This window comes from Neolamprologus brichardi, chromosome 7 (genome assembly GCF_056152115.1).
Source record: "Neolamprologus brichardi isolate AB-2024 chromosome 7, ASM5615211v1, whole genome shotgun sequence".
NCBI classification, from domain to species: Eukaryota; Metazoa; Chordata; class Actinopteri; order Cichliformes; family Cichlidae; genus Neolamprologus; species Neolamprologus brichardi.
Genome location: NC_142110.1, coordinates 39,381,874 through 39,402,214, shown reverse-complemented (window position 1 = coordinate 39,402,214; position 20,341 = coordinate 39,381,874). Strand labels below are relative to the sequence as shown.

General features: G+C 39.9%; 2 protein-coding genes across 3 annotated transcripts in view; one reads left to right on the top strand and one right to left on the bottom strand.

The window, feature by feature from the left end:
• The first annotated feature begins 2,761 nt into the window (after positions 1-2,761).
• tmem267 (transmembrane protein 267) lies at positions 2,762-10,835 on the top strand. The gene is made up of 3 exons (XM_006795593.3): positions 2,762-2,836; positions 4,513-4,977; positions 7,876-10,835. Exons 2-3 carry the CDS (start codon positions 4,570-4,572, stop codon positions 8,209-8,211), a joined length of 744 nt encoding a protein of 247 aa, XP_006795656.2. The 5' UTR covers positions 2,762-2,836; positions 4,513-4,569; the 3' UTR covers positions 8,212-10,835.
• Positions 10,836-12,619: 1,784 nt separating this feature from the next.
• The window catches only part of il11ra (interleukin 11 receptor subunit alpha), a 53,430-nt gene continuing 45,708 nt past the window's right edge, over positions 12,620-20,341 (bottom strand). For both annotated transcript variants that reach the window (XM_006795595.3, XM_006795594.3), the window contains exons 10-12: positions 19,104-19,206; positions 18,851-18,930; positions 12,620-16,456 (exon numbers count right to left, since the gene is read on the bottom strand). In XM_006795595.3, coding sequence (XP_006795658.1) covers positions 18,852-18,930; positions 19,104-19,206 — 182 coding nt within the window. In that variant the 3' untranslated portion in view covers positions 12,620-16,456; position 18,851. The remainder of the gene's footprint in view (positions 16,457-18,850; positions 18,931-19,103; positions 19,207-20,341) is intronic.

Here is a 20,341-nt window from a genome sequence, read left to right as displayed (position 1 = left end):
GGCAAGATTTAGATCATTCAAGGAACTCACTGCACAAGCTTGATGACTCACATATTGTGAGTCTATCATATTAGCAGCTGTCTGCATTTCCTTCCTTGAAATCCGCACAGTACATTGTGAAGCTGAAGAATCCAGAGCATTTCACAAAAGGTTTGTGTTTTCCAAATGAGGATTTGTGTGTGCAGCAGAATGGTCTGTCAAATGTCAAAGCAGACGCGCACTGCAGCACTATTCAATACTCAAAAATGAAAATAATAAAATAGATAAGTACATGTGCAAGTGGAACTCGGTGTAACAAAGGGGGGACAAGAATACAAAAAGGGCAGACAGAGCATGGATGTAGAAAAAAACCCAACACATCTATATTGAATTTGATCTACAGGAATACAATAAAGAGAAACTGGCATATTAAAGGCATTCCATTAAAAGAGATTAGACTCTGTCGTTACAGATCTAATCTCGGATCTTTAATAGAGACATTATTAAAATTGGATTTAATATGAGTGGTGAAATTAAAATTTATTGCATGGTAAGTTTCAGGATTTGAACTGACACACCTATTTAAATACCTTCCACTCAGCAGGTTTGCCTAATTTGAAATATGAGAATTAATATTTTCCACCAGCCGGGGTTCAATATTAGAATTATTCTGGCTGTCGGATTCACCCCAGAAATGCACTTTTAATTAAACTTGAGCCCAAATGTATTTTAGAGGCATGAAATTATTATTTTGGAGGGTTTTTTTCATCTTTGGATTATGGTGTATGTAATGGAGAAGTCTGAATGTAACAGTGTGATAAGTAAGAAATTATTATTTTAATAAAATTCCCTTTGGTGTTTATTATTATTTGGGTGTGTGTGCTCGTTTAAAGTGTTGAGATACATTTTGTGGACTCTTTCTCCCTCTTGTGGCAACTTGTATTAGCAAATTTATAGGGAAAGGAAAGGAAATGAAAGGAAAGGAAAGGAACATTTCCTTATATGTAACTCTGATCTCCTCTCTAAATGTTTTGATATTTCTGCAGCACCAAGCACAGTGAAACAGTGCTTGGCAGTTTGGTATTGTTACCTGGAAGGAGTTGGAGTGAGAGCACTGTTAATTCCCTGGTTTGCTTTTTAGTTTGTTGTCCCACTGAAACAAATGACACTTGATGCATGTTTAGTCATCCAGGTAAAGGTTTGGTTCATTTCACAGTGTTTACATTGGGAACAGGAAGCAGTGTGTTCACATGAACTGAATCACCTTTCTGCTAAAAGGTATTTCTTGTGTTATGGTACTCTTTTGTCAGTCTGTTGAGTCATCTCCACCCACTCCACCCTGCCTGCACTCTCTTTATCATCTCTTTTGTGTACTGTCTGTTGCTTATGATGGTTGACCCCAGGTATTTAACCTCATCTATCTACAATACCTCTGCTCTTTGCATCGTGACTGTTACACTTGTCTCACTCTCATTCACACACTTGTAGTTGTCCTGCTTTTACTGACTTTTATTCCTTTTCTCTCAGAGCATGCCTCTACCTCTACAGGCTTTCTTCCACCTCCTCTCTTCTCTCACTACAGATTACAATGTCATCTGCAGAAATCATAGTCCACAAAGACTCCTGCGTGACCTCATCTGTAAACCATCGCAAACAAGAAGAGGCACAGAGTTGGTCCATGATATAACCCCACTCCCTCCTGAAACCCATCTGTCAATTCTACCCCAGAACTCATCACTCTCTTGCTGTCTTCATACAGGTCCAGCTTCCCCCCTGACCTGCACTATATTACTAAAAGTATTCACTCACCCATCCAAATAAATCAATTCAGTTGTTCCAATTACTTACATGGCCACAGGCGTAAGAAAGCAGGCACCCAGGCATGCAGACAAAGATGTGTAAAAAAGTGGGTCGCTCTCAGGAACTCAGTGTATTCCAGAATGGTACCATGATAGGATGCCACCTGTGCAACAAGTCTAGTCATGACGTTTTCTTGCTACTAAACATTCCACAGTCATCTATTGTAACCAAGTGGAAGCAGTCCTCATAACTTCATGTGGCCTTCAGATTAGCTTAAGAAGACTGCACAGAGAGCTTCATGGATTGGGTTTCCATGACCAAGCAGCTACATTCAAGCCTTACATTGCCAAGTGCAATGCAAAGCCTCAGATGTAGTGGTGTAAAACATGGTGCCACTAGACTTAAGAATAGAGATGTGTTTTTTTATATATATAAATCACACTTCTCAGTCTGGCAATTCAACAGATCAGTCTGAGTTTGGTGGTTGCCAGGACAACAGTACTTGTCTGACTGCATTGTGCCAAGTGAAAAGTGGAGGTGGGATGGTCCCAACTTTCTGGAAACAGTTTCAGGATTTCAACAGTTTCCCTGTTATAACATGACAATTGGAACAGAAAAAGGCCATCCATGTTTTGAAGAATTGTTGGTGTGGTAGACATTGACACCTCTGCACGGAGTCCTGCCGCACAACCTGACAGAATACTTTTGGTCTGACTCACAAATGTGCTTCTGGAAGAATAGTCAAATTCCCATAAACACACTTCTAAACCTTTTGGAAAGCACTCGGAAGCGCTGGAGCTGCTATAGCTGCAAAGGAAGCATGCATTCACATCATATTAAAAATGTGATGTCAGTCAAGTTCATGTGCTTATGAAGGCAGACGAGCAAATATTTTTGGCAATATAGTGAATTTGAACCCTTCTGGACTTCTAGCGATACTTTGCTGGTGGGTCCCACTCATGTCCTGCGAGTGGCAGCAAAGCACCGCTGAGCGTTGGCGCGACACAGCAGAAGAAGTGTGAACACTTCAGTAGATTTACGGATGCAGGGAAATGGGGTAAGTGTTGGTTTATTTTTCACGCGTTTTATCAAAAATGACATAAAAAATCTCTTACTGATCGGTTATACATTTGTTCTTAATTTTAAATGGGGGACGATGCCTGTCATGACGTGCAATCCACCGCTATTTTGTCAGAGCTAATCGTGACAGCTGCTGTCCGCCTACACATAGCAGCATTTCTGTCACTACTAGCCACGTAGCGCCTAGCATTGTCTGTGGTGTTATTTTAGCTCGCTTATATTTGGGTCTAATTAAGATGCCTTTAACGGAGAGCCGGCCGAATGTCAAGTCAAACAAACATTACGCGGACCGCAAGGAGCTTTGCAGGCAGGGACTTCAGCTGGAGCCGCTAGCCGGTGACAAAAATAACCAGCTAATTAAATTTTCATTCATAGGAGCATCTTTAAGAGAAGCACTGCTGTTGCATCATCAGCTGGTAGTAAAAGACAAAAGCAGGGCGCCTTTTGAGTCTGTCCTACATTTCGCTCAGTTGCATGAGACGCATCAGATCTATTTTTGCATGCCCTCATGGTCCAAAAAATAAAATAAAAGAATAATCTGGGTGTTGGAAAGCTGTGGATTTTCAGGGAACTCAAACTGTCTTATGTGTGTAAACTTTGTATTTGTTGTTCAGTTCTCCACAGTACTTTATTATGTGTTGTTATTAGGTATTGTTCCTATGTGGAAGGTGCAGGGTGTTTTTTGTTTTTAATACTATGCTCTTTTCATATAGGTATGATCTGTAACTGAGATATGTACACTTACTGGACATTTTATTCGGCACAGCTTGCTAGTATTGGGTTGTTCCCCTTTTTACCTGGTATGGATTTAACCAGGTGCTGGAAAGATTCCTCCGAGATTTCCTTTAGGATGTGAGTCACATCCTAAAGGTGCTCTGTTGGACTCAGATCTGGCGACTGTGGAGGTCACTTGAGTACAGTGAACTCATTGTTGTGTTTAAGAAACCAGGTTGATGATCTGAGCTTGGTAACGTTGCATCTTATCCTGGCAGCCAACAAAAAGGGACAGACATGGTCAGAAACAATATAGGTATGAAAATTTAAATAAATAAATAATAATAACATTGAAGTTTGTTAAATGAGCCCATAGTTTCATTTATCAGACACACATTCGGGTGGTTTTTTTTCTGCTTTTCAAACATGAATTCATTTAAAATTAATTATCCTTTATTTTATGCCTTTATATTCAATTTTTCATCTCTCCAGTTTCATATGCACTGATTCATGTCAAATGAATATATTTTACCTTTAAAAGGCAATGTTGTCCACATTTGGAGACAGGATGGGGGTGGCGGTAGTGGGAATTTTACAGTTGGATTGTTTTAATTGTTTTTTTTTTTATTATCATTAAGAACTCCTTGGTTATGTTTTGTCTATAGAAATGCCCCAGTTAGGTTTGAGTTGCAATACAGTGGAAGCTGCTTTTAGAAAGCCCTCAGGACAGCTGACATGTGTCTTCTAAAGAATCTAAATAAGACACAAAATATGCTTCCTATTAAAATACATCAGTGTCAAAGTCTGTCACCAAAAATAAATAAGTAAATAAAATAAAAATTTGTGTCCATGAACATGCATTAGATTGTGTGTGTGTGATTACTTCACGTTTGCTCAGATAAGCAGTATATGATGAACATTTTATTTCCTTTACTCCAGTCTGCCTGAATCTTGCTGACCTTTAATGCTGACTGGCCCCTCCAGCCATCTAACAACATGCAAGGATTCTACTCCAAGCTCGACTCCTCCCCTTCTTCGTCCCCCTTGTTGGGACCTGGCCTCAGGGGAGATGGTGCTCCCGTACCTCTCAGCCTGGCTCTGGAGACGGAGAGAGCTCAGGCCCTCCTGCAGACTTTCAGTTCCGCCTCCCTGCTGGCGTCGGCAGGACTCGGGATGTTCTGTGTGGTGGCAGACCACGCCCTCCAGCTGTCTGTCATACAGCAACACTTGTGGCTGCGTGCTGTCTTGGACAACGCCACGCACGGATTGGTGGGGCTGTGGTCATGGGCGGTTGTTATTGGACTGAGGAAAAAGAGCGATTTATATGAGGTGTTACTCGCAGGGCTCCTGGCATCAATCATAGACCTGGACCACTTCTATATGGCTGGATCCTTATCACTCAAGGTAAGACTTTCGCCATAGAGGGTTAATCTGAATGCTTAATAAGCGTACAAATGATAGGGTACAAAGTATTCCCTAAGTCCTTCACCTTTCTCTTGGAGAGCTAATTATTTAGTGATTAAGTCTTAAATGCACCCATATACAGTGGGGCAAAAAAGTATTTAGTCAGCCACCGATTGTGCAAGTTCCCCCACTTAAAATGATGACAGAGGTCAGTAATTTGCACCAGAGGTACACTTCAACTGTGAGAGACAGAATGTGAAAAAAAAATCCATGAATTCACATGGTAGGATTTGTAAAGAATTTATTCGTAAATCAGGGTGGAAAATAAGTATTTGGTCAATAACAAAAATACAACTCAATACTTTGTAACATAACCTTTGTTGGCAATAACAGAGGTCAAACGTTTACTATAGGTCTTTACCAGGTTTGCACACACAGTAGCTGGTATTTTGGCCCATTCCTCCATGCAGATCTTCTCAAGAGCAGTGATGTTTTGGGGCTGTCGCCGAGCAACACGGACTTTCAACTCCCGCCACAGATTTTCTATGGGGTTGAGGTCTGGAGACTGGCTAGGCCACTCCAGGACTTTCAAATGCTTCTTACGGAGCCACTCCTTTGTTGCCCGGGCGGTGTGTTTTGGATCATTGTCATGTTGGAAGACCCAGCCTCGTTTCATCTTCAAAGTTCTCACTGATGGAAGGAGGTTTTGGCTCAAAATCTCACGATACTTGGCCCCATTCATTCTGTCCTTAACACGGATCAGTCGTCCTGTCCCCTTGGCAGAAAAACAGCCCCATAGCATGATGTTTCCACCCCCATGCTTCACAGTAGGTATGGTGTTCTTGGGATGCAACTCAGTATTCTTCTTCCTCCAAACACGACGAGTTGAGTTTATACCAAAAAGTTCTACTTTGGTTTCATCTGACCACATGACATTCTCCCAATCCTCTGCTGTATCATCCATGTGCTCTCTGGCAAACTTCAGACGGGCCTGGACATGCACTGGCTTCAGCAGCGGAACACGTCTGGCACTGCGGGATTTGATTCCCTGCCGTTGTAGTGTGTTACTGATGGTGACCTTTGTTACTTTGGTCCCAGCTCTCTGCAGGTCATTCACCAGGTCCCCCCGTGTGGTTCTGGGATCTTTGCTCACCGTTCTCATGATCATTTTGACCCCACGGGATGAGATCTTGCGTGGAGCCCCAGATCGAGGGAGATTATCAGTGGTCTTGTATGTCTTCCATGTTCTGATGATTGCTCCCACAGTTGATTTTTTCACACCAAGCTGCTTGCCTATTGTAGATTCACTCTTCCCAGTCTGGTGCAGGTCTACAATTCTTTTCCTGGTGTCCTTCGAAAGCTCTTTGGTCTTGGCCATGGCGGAGTTTGGAGTCTGACTGGTTGAGGCTGTGGACAGGTGTCTTTTATACAGATGATGAGGTCAAACAGGTGCCATTCATACAGGTAACGAGTGGGGGACAGAAAAGCTTCTTACAGAAGACGTTACAGGTCTGTGAGAGCCAGGGATTTTCCTTGTTTGAGGTGACCAAATACTTATTTTCCACCCTGATTTACGAATAAATTCTTTACAAATCCTACCATGTGAATTCATGGATTTTTTTTTCACATTCTGTCTCTCACAGTTGAAGTGTACCTCTGGTGCAAATTACTGACCTCTGTCATCATTTTAAGTGGGGGAACTTGCACAATCGGTGGCTGACTAAATACTTTTTTGCCCCACTGTATGTGCCATTATAGTAGCTTACAGGACACAATGTTCATTATAACCTTCCCACTGAGAGAAAACACTGAAACAACCCATGCAGAAAATTTTAATTTCACAGACTTGTTTTTATTTTTAAGCCTCATAACTTGCTATTTATCAGGGATTGTAGGTGTTTGTGTTTGGCAGCAGCCATGTTTTCCTTGTAAATGTATTCAGTTTCTTTGTCAGATAATCCACGGGGATGCTAAATCAAACGAGCGAGCCAGGAGAACCAATGCTGGAGTGCAAATGGTTTCTACTCCAAATGGCCACTGAATATTAATAAGTTTGGATCCTTATGAGAAAGATTTTTTGGGGGGTATTTTGCCTTTGTTACATAACAACAGTTAGACACAGAAGAAATGATGGGAAAATAAGTGGCACGCAGTAACAGGCTTGGGGCAGAATTCAATCTGGGCTTTTCTGATATGGATTTTATGCCGGGAACATAGCACAATCCACAGGGTGAGCTATGATGACGCACCAAGAAAAATACTACTTCATTTTACATGTATGTTAAAAAATGAATGTCATCCATTACATCATTGAAATAATGATGTAGTCTGGCTTGCTACACAGCCAGACTGTGTAGCAATGAATCAAAAATTTAAATTGTATCTTTAGACACTTTCACTGGCAGAAACACAGCATTGGTTCTCATTTCTTTAGTTGAATCTACAAAAAAAAAGTTAGTAACTTCTTTTATTGTGTTACTGATAAAGAACACAGACAATAGATAACAGTTTAATTGACAGGCATAAAACTGTATGTCAGCACCAACAAAGTGATTCTCAAAGAGCAATTAGCTAAACACTTGGTATATCTTAGCATGGTGTGCAGTGTGAAAAAACTGAACAGCATCTATAAGTCATATAAATACAAAAAGTTCCAGCAAAGATCTAAGAGATGCATCTGACCTGTCAGTTGATCCATCTACATATACATATGTAAGTATGTATACATATGCATACATACATACATTTAGAGATGTACCTCATACACATATGTGTGTGTGCGTGTGCTGGAGCATGACTCATGACAGGATCTCCACAGTACAGAACACTGTTGACATGGATTGACATGTTTCCAAAGGACATACGTGGTGCTAACGCAGTCTCTCACTGCTCTTCCAGGCTGCTGTCTCACTCCCTCAGCGTCCACCGCTGCACTGTTCCTCTCTCATTCCTATCATCTGTCTCACTCTCCGCTTCCTCATGTGGCTCGGGCGCCTCAAAGACGCTTGGTGCTCCTTGCCATGGATGCTTTTCATTTCCATGGTGACACACCACGTCCGGGATGCAGTGCGCCACGGCCTGTGGGTGTGCCCATTCGGCAACACGGCGCCGATCCCATACTGGTTATACGTCAGCACCACGGCGACGCTCCCTCACCTGTGTTCAGTGCTCATGTACCTGACGGGAACCAGAGATGTGATATTCACTAAACACGGGGTGGCCATCGATGTTTAAGGCATCACCAACTTTGGATCACCTTTGGATAAAAATGTTCTTAGCTATTTAAAATAATTATCAAATACCTTTCAATTCTGAAGAACACGTATATATGGCTATGAAGACATTTTTCAGTTCATTTGACATAAATAATGAAAACTTTTTGTTTTCTTTTCTCACAAAAGAATGAGAAAGCTCATTATATTATAATGAAAAAAGTAAACGTATGACTTTTCATTGGTGGAGATGGCTGTAAAATACTAAATTAGCTTTTTGAAATGGGAACATCCCAATATAAGTGCCAATCACTGTTTTTGTTTGTTTGTTTATTTTCCTTTTCATGGCATGGATTTGTATCAGAATCCTCTTCAATAACCTGGGGACTAAATGTAAAGATGTGAACCCTCTTTTTACTCATATCTTTTTTACCAGGGCTTGCCCAACTTTTTGCTCACCTACACAACACCTCACAGACTTAAACCCCGATGGAGGTTAATCACTTCTACTGTCACTATCCAGCCTCATTCAAAGGGCGCTGAAGGAAACGTCAACCAAAGGCAAAATCAACTCCAGGCTCTGCGAGACTTCTTTCAGTTTCACTCTTAGTGCACCTCAAAACTGTTTTTCTTTAGTGTACGTTAAAAATCTGCCCACATACGGTTCTTTATTTCCCATGTCTATTACCAGCAGCTAAACAAAATGTTGTCTTTGGCTGTTAATGCTTGTAATATCCAGCATGTCAACACACTGCAACTTTCATTTTCCTGCCTGGAGAAGCCTTAATGTTCACTCAGTCTACTCAGTCAGTAACTTTTCCTGTAATGGTCAGTTTTTAGAAATCAGTTTGCAGGGTAAGTTGAGCCAGCCACAGAAATGGATAACATCAAGTCTCCTTATTCCAAAGGTGAAACTTTGCCAACAGTGAGTTATATGTGGCTCAGAGCCTTCTTTACTGTGCACGTCAATCATCACAGGAAGGGAATGAATCCCCTTTTAAGACATGCTGTAGTAAAGATGCTCAGTTAGGTTTTGGCTTCCTGCTGTTATGTATTTCTTTGACGGCTTCAAGCTCGGCCCTCGTCGTTTGAGCAAAAACTGTGACGGACGAGTAAAGTCGGTGTGATTTGGTGTCTTGACTGACATCTTGTTTTTACACTAAACATGAGCAGAAAAGAGGACAGCATGGAGTGAAACTTGAAAACAAGTTGAGTTTTGATTTAGATCATCAAAATGGAAGAAAGGGGACATGCTGTGTTAATTATCTGTGCATGGTTCCAGCATTTTTCCTCCCATAATGCTGCCATATTTATATGGCTAACAGTGTGAGGTACAGTCTGTATCAGGGGTGTCCAACTCCAGGCCTCAAGGGCCGGTGTCCTGCAGGTTTTAGATATCACTCTGGGTCAACACACCTGACTCAAATGATTAGTTCATTACCAGGCCTCTGGAGAACTCCAAGACATGTTGAGGAGGTCATTTAGCCATTTAAATCAGCTGTGTTGGATCAAGGACACATCTAAATCCTGCAGGACACCGGCCCTTGAGGCCTGGAGTTGGACACCCCTGGTCTATATGCTGAAATTTAGCTTTTCAGCGGTGAAAACAGGGTTTGCAGGACTGTTTGTTTTCACTCATTATAATCACTTTGCTGCATTATCAGCAGCAAAGATATACCACATATAGAGTTTTTTGTCATTACACTGTTTTTAGATGTAGACCAAATACATAAACACTCATTAACAGTATTATACACTGGTTTAAATGATGCTTAGTAATGTTGTATTATAGTGGGTTTAGAAATGGGTATTTGAATATAAGCAACATGCTTTCAGTATAAGAGAAGGTGGACTTGAATTGTCTGTTTCCAGATGGAAAACAGGGATACATTTTTGTAAAGCTGGTGCTTGGTGATTAAGGTTGTAGTTGTGCCTGTTGTCCACTAGGTGGCTACTGTAGTTTCACTTTTGATGATCTTTATTTATTTATTTATTTATTTATTTATTTCCATTAGTAAGTGGAGGTAAGTCAGGAATATTTAGTTGTGATTGTGAAATAAAATAATGGATGAGGGGGAGAAAGTTTGAAAAGTGCTCATTGTTTGGGGGGAGAAAAACCAACAAACTTGCTGGTACATAATAGTTTGAAGTGCTCTTTATTTGATTTATTACAGGCTTGTCTGTTTTGTTGCTACTTTCTTGGAAGGGTCACAGAACGGGTCGGAAACAACTGTTTGAGTAACAGAAGTGTTGAGTAACACTGGAGTTTTAAATAAAACCCAACCAACATAGAAGACAAAGGCATTGTAAAGCTTTGCTTATGACTACCAGGATGCGGAAAAACAGCTTTAACAGTGGCTAACAGAGCACCGGCCTCCACTTTACACCTATTTAACTTGAAGTTTAGTGCTTATGGAAGGAATTTACATGCTGGCTGTTGTCCCACTTTAACTGCCAGTGTCATTTTCTCCTTTAGGTCTACCATATGACTTTAAGTGTTGGATTTTGCACTATTTAAGTTTTGTGCTTTAAAATAATGTTTTGTATTTTTGGACAAATATGTTTTTGTTTAATAGTAAAGTATATAGTAACAAGATAGTTTTAATGTAGTGTTATTTTATCTCAATAAAATGTATCCTGTGTATATTTGCTGTGTTTTTGTATAATGACTTGCATCTTTCTGAAGTTCTCTAAGGGCTCTGAAAGTTTTTCATCACGGGGCAAGGTCTGGTTATTTGCTCAAAAATAAAGAAATGAGGGGGGTGGGCATGCTTTCAGCTGTTCCCCTGTTTTCCAGGGGATTGCAGAGGATCCACGTGTTTGATTTGGCACTGATTTGACATCCTGACACAATCCTCCTATTTTTCTGGGCTTTCGTCCAGCAGTAGGAGTACACTAGCTCAGGCCTCCTCCGAGATCTTTTTGTGTGAAAGGCAAATGTGCAAACTGCCAGACCAGGGGCCATATTTAGGTGGTTTTTGTGTCTTACCCTTTCACCACCAGGAGGCAGCATTTTACCAGAAAAGTTTTAGTGAAGTGTCCCAGAAAAACCAGATAAATGCAGCATTTGATCTAATAAGACTTTGGTTCAGTGGTTAGTACTGTCAACTCAGAGCAAGGAGATTCTGGGTTCAAACCTCACAAAGGAAATTTGGTTCAAAACTGCTTGTGAATGTTTGTATCTGTGAAGGATTGTTGACTTTTTCAGGGCCCTTCTCCAGCATAAGTTACTGTAGTGACATACCCTGATAAGAAACAAACCACCTTCATAGTCTAAAAAAAGCCAAAGCCAAGGTTAACCCTGACATTACCGGAGACAAAATCCTGCTTCACAGTGCATGCCTGGTGGGATAAATGTTCTAAGATCCCTCGTTAAGCACAGTTGAGTGCACAGCTATGAAACACTAAGCATATACAGTAATTGTCTGGTCTGAGATACATTAACCAAAAGGCTTACTTGGCAAAGCTCACTGTTGGTAACATAAGACAGTTACCTCCATTTATAAACTAACGATGGCAAACACGAGCAATAACAGCTTTTATCTTTCTAAGTGGTATTGTCTTAAACTGACCTATAGGGTCAGTACAAAGCCCTTGTGCTAATGTGCTAATGCAATACTGTGTGTATTCCACTCACAGTACGTTTATACTTGATGATTTACACTGCTCAAACAGAAGCGCAGATTGGAAAATAATTCTGTGCATTTTTTTCCTTTTATCACCAAGATTATAGCTCTTTATTTGGCTGAGAGTGTCACGCCCGACTGCACCGAGTACTATAAGATTTAAATATCAAAGGTTTCCGAGCTATAATGTACGGCTGTTATGGTAGGCATAAACAGAAGCACTGAGAGCCACAATGAAGACTTGTCTTATTTGCACCACAAACATTGCCTTTTATGTTATATTTCCTTACACGGTGTAGAGATATTCATCACCCTTCTTTGACTTTATTAGTAGCACTACCTGGTGCCTTTGTCTGGCTATGACAAAGTATCTTTGCGCTAAACCCCCCTGCACCACAAATAAGACTGTTGTCAAAGTGTGATCAGAATATCGGGGTTATTTCCTTCTAATTATTAATCTTAAAATTCCTTGTCACAAAGACAAGAAAAGGTAGCTTAAGCATTTAGACGTCAGAAACTGCCTCAAAGAGAAAAGGCCTTAAGGGGAAATTCTTTCAGCTTTTACACAATGCAAAGGACCAAACAATAACAAACATCTTTTGTTTTTGAGTAACTCTAGACAATTGGATTTTGTTTTCCACCAAACAACCAAAGAATAAACTGTGATACACAAGGAAGTAGATAAACTTTATAAAACAAATGCACAGCTGTACTGAAAAGATAATGGAAACTACGGACAAAAGGTTAGTGAACCATAACATTGAATTTTCATGGGAAACAAAAGAGAAAAAAAAGGAATAGAAGTGTGATAAAATAGTTTTTTTTTTAATTTCACAGACACCAGGACAGGAAGGAAGAAAAAAAAAAAAACAGCTTATGGTGATATTTGTTGAACACAAGGAAACAAAAATGACTATGTACATCTGAGAATGGATGCCTGAGTTTCATCTGAGTTGCAAGAACTAAAAATCAACAGGCTCCTCTACCTGTCACATATCGCAGAGGAACATAGACTGTAAATGAAGTTTGTCCACACAGAAAAAAACAAAACAAATAACAAAAACACCAAGAAAGACATAGAAAGAACTCCATAGGCATACACTTACAGAAAACATGTCACATTGAACCCTTAAAAACAAAATAGACAGGGTGAACAACAGTCACGGATATAACAATAATAATGATAATAATAATAATAGTAATAGTAAAAACACATCTTATTTATAGGCGCCTTTTAAAACATATGGCACTGTGCCCGGAAAATTGAATCTGATGGATGGTTTATACAATTGATCAAAGTTTACTTTGAATATTTATCATAAAAATATATTTAAAACAGGAATTTCACTTTTACATTACTGTGTAGATTGGAAAAAATATTAACTTTATTACCTGTAAATCCAGCAATTATGGCAAAGTGGCTTCTATGTTATATTTACCATCTTTTTTAAATTCCTAATTTGGCCTTATAAAACTGAATATTTAGTATAAAAGTCACACAGAGAGCAGGTAGTGGGTTCACTCTTGATTAAAGTTTTTTTTTTTTGACTGGACCTTGGAAGGACAAGACAAGCATAAGGAAAAGAATTTACTATACAAAGATTCAGCTACAAAGATTGTTTTAAATGACAAAAAGATGACATTCATTGCACCAATAGTAATATTTAAAATAAAAAAAACAGAAGAAATTAAAATCAAATTTGTGTGCACATTCTAGTACAAAAGCTCCAAATGCATCCTTTTATATCTCACATCCATCAGAGCCCCGAATTTACTGGAACACAATTTAAAAAGGAAGTAAAGGGCGGGTTCTCAAATTGACTCTGTGAATAATTTTTAAAATATTTCACTGTCTTTGTGAATGTTGCCACCAGAATGGAGGAAGGAGAGTGTCAGTGAAAAGAAAACATCCATTTGTGGTTCTATTTAAAAAAAAAAAAGGAATTAAACATTGGATAAGGACTAACTCAGTAAACACGTTGTCCATACAGTAATCGTACAGTAACACAGCTTCATATAACTGGGGGGAAAAAACACACATACACAATGCTGGGAAGACTCACAAGAAATGGCTTAGCTCAGGCTATTAATCCTATTGAAATCTCCCTTCATTGACACTGTATTCACTTCCAATTCGTCCAATCAGTTTTAGTATTGACCTAGAGTGATTGACAGGGAGCATGTAATGTATTTACCGATGTAATATTTGTGTAGAAGGACAGATTTATTAAAAGGAAATGTCCTTAACACAAGACTGAGCTAAACCATGTCTGTCAACCTACCCCAAAAATTATGTTTTTTCCTTACATATAAACATCACATATAACATAGGTATGCATTTTTTAAAGTTTGATATACAATAATATACAAAAAAGCTTCAACTGGATCCATGCATAATATGTGGAGCTAGCTTGAGAGACAATACAGTTGCCAAACTGGGAAAAACAAAAAAAAGTTTGACTTAGATGCAGCTTGTGTTTCTGAAATGACAGCCAGCAAAAGAAACTACACAGCCTTAGATGAGCAGAACGTAACAACCAAACCAGCAGAAAGAAAGAAAGAAAAATTGCTTCTCAAGCAGAAGAGCCTCTCGATTCCATCTGTGGTGCAAAGCTAGCAGGACACAAGGTTTATAGGCACAGGTGTGAAAAGCAGGACTAAAGCAGACAAGCTGTATCGGAGGTATTTTTAAGTGTTGGCCACCCAGAAATCGAGTGTTTTCTGTGAGGCGATGGGTTTTGAGACAGATGTACAGTGAGCGAGGGTTACTCTTGTCAGTTTATTGCGTGCGTGCTCATCTCCACCACCGCCCAGCATGCACTGATCTACCTCATAAACTCAAAGGTTAAATGAGCAGCTGATGCAGGTGGTTCTTACATTTGTACAATCTCTGCAATTGATGGCAACTATTTGATCTGTGCCAATGCCCCGCTGTTTATTTCCTCTCCCCAAATGTCCCCTAAAAAAACAAACAAAAAACCCCAAGAAAAATCAGCATCCTAAAACCATCGTTTACATTCATTTTACTAACTGCAGTGAAAGCCTAGTGCTGCGTACCCCTTTCGATGTTAGTTACTATGGTGAACAAGACCGTAGTAACCACCCAGAATGCACCTCTCTCGTGTATGGACAGATATGAGGCGTGCGAGTATACACATTGTTCATAATGATATCAAATGAAGCACTTTCTGCATCACTTTCCATGTTTCGTGTTAAAATAAAGCAAGCTACTTTGTAGCACTTTTTGCTTTTGTCCCCTCAAAGGCCCTTTGAGGGCCCCTTTTGATCTAAACCTTTGTCCTCATTTCATTAGTAACATCACTCTAATCTTGTAATTTATTTAAAAAAACCCAATAAAAAACATGATCTTTTTTTAATGGCCTCATTATGTCATATTTTGTCTTTGGCTGACTACACCAGTCAGTTTATGACAACAATTTTCATCTATTCCAATTAAATTTTAAGTTCCAGCTTTTCAGATTTACTACTTTCCTCTTCTTCTTATGATTTCATGGTTTGACTTAATAATGAATCTGAACAAAACACACGCCCATTTTTTTTTAAACACAATGACCCTGGGGTTATTATTATTGGAATCTAGACAAAACTGCTGAATATGTATGCTCCAATATTCTCTAGATGACAAAGAATCCATGTATTTTCATAATGCTGGTGATCTGTGAAAGGCCAGTATCTTTCCCTCTTTCTCTTATGCGAGTCTTTCGTTCGCACACATTTAGAAACAGTGAATGGATGGACAGAAAGAACTACAACAAAAGAAACAAAACCTTTACTTAATATGCCAGACAACATAACAGGGATATCATGCAACATAAAATCACTTTTGATAAATGAAACAAAGTCTATTAAACCCCGGACCTCATTCTCTATGTCCATATTCTCCCTCGTGCCAGTAGCAGGTGACAGGTTGCTCCCTGCCTCCCACCTGAGCCCATAATGCCCGTCATTGCTTCTTTGGCATCAGACACGCACAGAAATTAGCAGAAGTGTTGCTTCCTTCACAGCATTGAGTCGGTCAATCAGTCGAGGTGAGAATGAACACACGCTATATGTGTTACCTCTCACAGTGATTGAGAGTGTGAGGAGTTCTGGGTGATGAGTTCTTCCAGAAACAATGTTCCCCTTTGCTCCTGTTTGGCAGCTGCACTTGTTTTTCCTTATTTGTTGCTTAAAAGTAAAAAAAAATGTTTGGGGAGACTTGACAGAGCACTGGTTATGAGTGAACTCAAATGTCCCTGTGCAGTGTCGCTCCTACAGTCGTGTGTAGTAGTGAGCATTGCTGAAGTGAAGAGGACTGTCCCTATACCCATGGACGGCAGGTAGGAGTCTCATGTTGCATTATGGGTAGTGCACTTGTACTCACTGAATATGTCCAAGGAAATCTTTCAAAAAACTGCCCATCAGTCAGCCGATATAAACTGGTAATGACCTTACTTTGTCAAGTTCTTTACATGAGTTAGTTCCTGCTGCCTTGGATTGTGGATGGACTCTTGAATGACGCTCTGTGGTTAATGTAGCCAAATATGGACGGTCAGCATGTTAACAGCGGGGAATGGTACAAGCTGACTCACTGGTGAAACCTCAGAAGGGGCTGATGGGTTGAAGAGGTTTCAAATTAACCTGAGATGAGAGGAGAAAAAGCTGATGAAAAATGAAGAGTACCTGTGACATCTATATCTGAGAGTGATGAGTTTCTGAATTTCTTTGTGGATAAAGTTGATCATGTCCGTATGAGCATTGGTTCTTCAATACCATCTGTTTGTGTCTCTGGGTCACCTCCCCTTCATTTACTGTCAGTGTTTAACCCAATGACCATACATGACCTTTCACTTCTGCTGGATAAAATGAAAATTACCACTTGTGCAAATTACATTCTACCTGCTGGGCTGTTTAAAAATGCTCTCTCTGTCATTGGCCCCTCTATTGTAGAGATATGCAATGCCTCTCTTTTAACAGGTGTGGTCCCTAGGTTCTGTAAACATGCTGTTGTTGAGCCGATATTAAAAAAAGAGCAGTTTGGATCCAACTCAGCTTAAGAATTATAGGCCTATCTCTAAGCTTCCATTATTATCGAAAATTCTGGAAAAAGTAGTTGCAGAACAACTTACCACTTTTTTAGAAAAACATGAAATTTATGACAAATTTCAGTCAGGTTTCCGTAAAAGTCACTCAACAGAAACTGCATTACTTAAAGTCTCTAGTGACATTATGATGTCAGCTGACTCCGGAGCATCCTCAGTCATGGTTTTGTTGGACTTGACATCTGCCTTTGACACCACTGACCATACCATCCTGATTAACAGGCTCCGGGACATAGTCGGTGTGTCCGGTCTGGCTTTGAAGTGGTTTCAGTCATACCTCTCCAACAGATCTTTTAGTGTTTTTGCAAATCTGTTTATGTCACATTCTAAAGATCTGAGATGTGGGGTAACGCAGGGTTCAGTTCTGGGTCCTATTCTTTTTCTTTTGTACATGTTACCTCTAGGACTTATAATTAGGCAGTTCCCTGAGGTGTCTTATCACTTCTATGCTGATGATATTCAGCTCTATTGTTCTTTTAAGTCGATGGAAGTCCATAAACTGTCCTCTTTAATTAAATGTTTAGCTTCCATTGAACAGTGGCTTGGTGACAACTACTTACAGTTGAACTCTGAGATTAATTATTGCCCCCGACAACCAGATATCTCTAATCAAACAGCATCTTGGTTCTCTTGGCTCATCTGTTCACCCGAGCCTCAGGTACCTTGGTGTGATCTTTGATTCTGCCATGTCCCAAGAACAACACTCTCGCCAGTTAATTAGGAATTGCCTTTTTCAGCTAAGAAACGTCTCTAAACTGCGAACTTTGCTGTCTAAGTCTGAGTTAGAAATGGTTATTCATGCTTTTATTTCTTCTCGCTTAGATTATTGTAACAGCCTTTTTCTTTGTTTGAGCAAAAGGAATCTTGACCGTCTCCAGTCAGTCCAGAATGCTGCTGCAAGGCTTTTAACTAAGACATGAAAAAGAGACCACATTACACCAGTGTTACGTTCATTACACTGGCTTCCAGTACATTTTAGAATTCATTTTAAAATCTTGGTACTGACTTTTAAAGCTTTGAATTGTGATGCCCCTGCCTACATTTCTGATCTTTTAGAACCCCACGCTCCCTCTCGCAGCCTGAGATCTTCTAATCAAAGGCTGTTGGTAGTCCCACGAACTCGTTTTAAGACCAGAGGTGATAGATCTTTTAGAGCGGTGGCCCCCAGGTTGTGGAATGCTCTCCCTCCATCATTACGTTGCCTTGATTGTATTTATTCTTTTAAAAAGCAACTTAAGACTCATTTATTTAGATTGGCTTTTAATTAGATTTGTGCTGTGTTTTATTATGAATGTATTTTATGTATTTCTGTTTTATATTACTGTGAAGCACTTTGTGGTTTTTATCCTGTGAAAAGTGCTATATAAATAAATTGATTTGATTTGATTTGAAGATAGGAAGGGAGCACATGAAGGAGAGCAGAGTAGACGGAAGCAGGAGGGAAAAAGGTTTTACAAAAGCACAGATTTAAATAGCAGAGTTAGATGACAGATATGCAGCCATACTTGGAGGGTTATAATCTGTGTGTATGTGTGTGTGTGTGTGTGTGTGTGTGTGTGTGTGTGTGTGTGTGTGTGTGTGTGTGTGTGTGTGTGTTAGCCTTATAATCACAAGTTGGCTAGCTATCTGAAGGGTTGTCTGAATGTTGTTTATAGCATTCTTTTGAACCATTTTGGTTCTTCTTTAGGCAGTGGCTCACTAGCTTAGTGCTCTTTTGAGGGCATTTTGAAAGAAGTGACATTTAATTAGGAGTTTAATTATCTCCTTGCCACAGAATCTGTTCACCAGTGAAATGTCTGAAACTGTCAAAACTCCCAAATGTGCTCATCTAAACACAAAAGCAGCCAGGTATGTTCATATATGCAGCATAGTTTATGTAAGGGGGGAATAAAAATGGCAAAAAGCCTCTAAAAAAATAGTAACAGTTTCTTACATTAGATTGGGATGGACTTCATCTTGACCATAGAGGTGAGCTCTTGTTTGGTGGCATGATCACGTCGCCTCTGTCTCATCCTGGATATACAAAATGAAACCATCAACACTGACTGACAAAAACTTTAAGAATGCCAGGCTATCCAAAAAAAAAGAAACAAAGAAAAAAATGTTACTCAAACTAAAACAGAGACACAGACCACACAGTCATGGCCTGTGGATGTGGGATATGCCTGTGTGTGTATTTTTCTTACCACACAACAAAGATGAGGGAAAAGATGGTGGTGAGGATGACCACAGAGAACAAAACCAGGAGAATCACCAGACCTAAATTACCTTCATCCCCGTGTTTAGAACCTGGGTGGGAAGAGAAGAGGAGCAGAGGAGAAGGGAGGTTCAGCAAAACAAGCAGGGTGGGAGGTACAGAGAAGGACAGATGACAGAATTCACACAGGACCTTGCAGAGAGACGAACGCACACATAATGGAATAAGCAGATGTAAAAGTGCAGTGAAATAAATACAATAAAAGTCCAAATTGGCATAACATGGGGAGAAGTTTATACATCTATGTGAGACAAAAATGGAAAGAAAAAAAGCTGTGTGTGTTCCTGGATTTAATTACTCCCTGGTGAGAAGCTAATTTGAAATCTGCCATTATGGCTTTTCACCCAAACATGCATTTATTATACTGAGAGGGGTAAACAACTCGCTTTCACATACACAAATGAGAGAAAACATCACCCCGAACTGTAAAAGTACCAACACATCCAAAAACGAAAACGCAAAAGTGCATATCACTGACAGCATTAAAAGGTGATTTATGAGCACATCTGCAAACGACAGTGCTTTCTCTCACACGCTGACACAAATAGAAGAAGACATCTGCTTCACAGGACACCAGTTTAAATAATCCAACAGCACCAGTCACAGGCTTTTAGCCTGTCCTCCACTGCCAAACCTGGAGTTGTCTCCTTGTATATACTGCGTGTGGGTGGGTGTATACTTGTTGTGCGTATCCTGCATGTGTATATTTTAGACGGCATGCTTGCAGCTGCAGGCTGCTTTTAACTCTGTTTTTTTCCCACGTATACCTGAGCTTGCCATGTACTTTGCTTTCATCCAGTGTGCACACAGCATCGTAGAAAACATGACATCCCACAGGTGCCAATTACTGCAATTATATGTAATTTGGTGATGAAGCCAGGCACAAGCTACTTGCACTGTTCTATCAAGTAGCAAGTAATAACCATAATAAATGCCTTCCTAGAGATTGCTGCTGCATCAATGCCCGATGAGCCTTCTTAACGCCACCAAAACACAAGGTAAAAACATCTCGTCTTGCGCTTATTAGGCTATGATTCGCATGGTTCAGTGGTTTTCAATCATTTTCATCTAATGTATGCTCAAAAAGGCCCAATAGATACACTGAAGGACACCTACATCATTAAAAAAACATATTTCTCTTTTTTCACCTCTATCTCAGTAACTGTT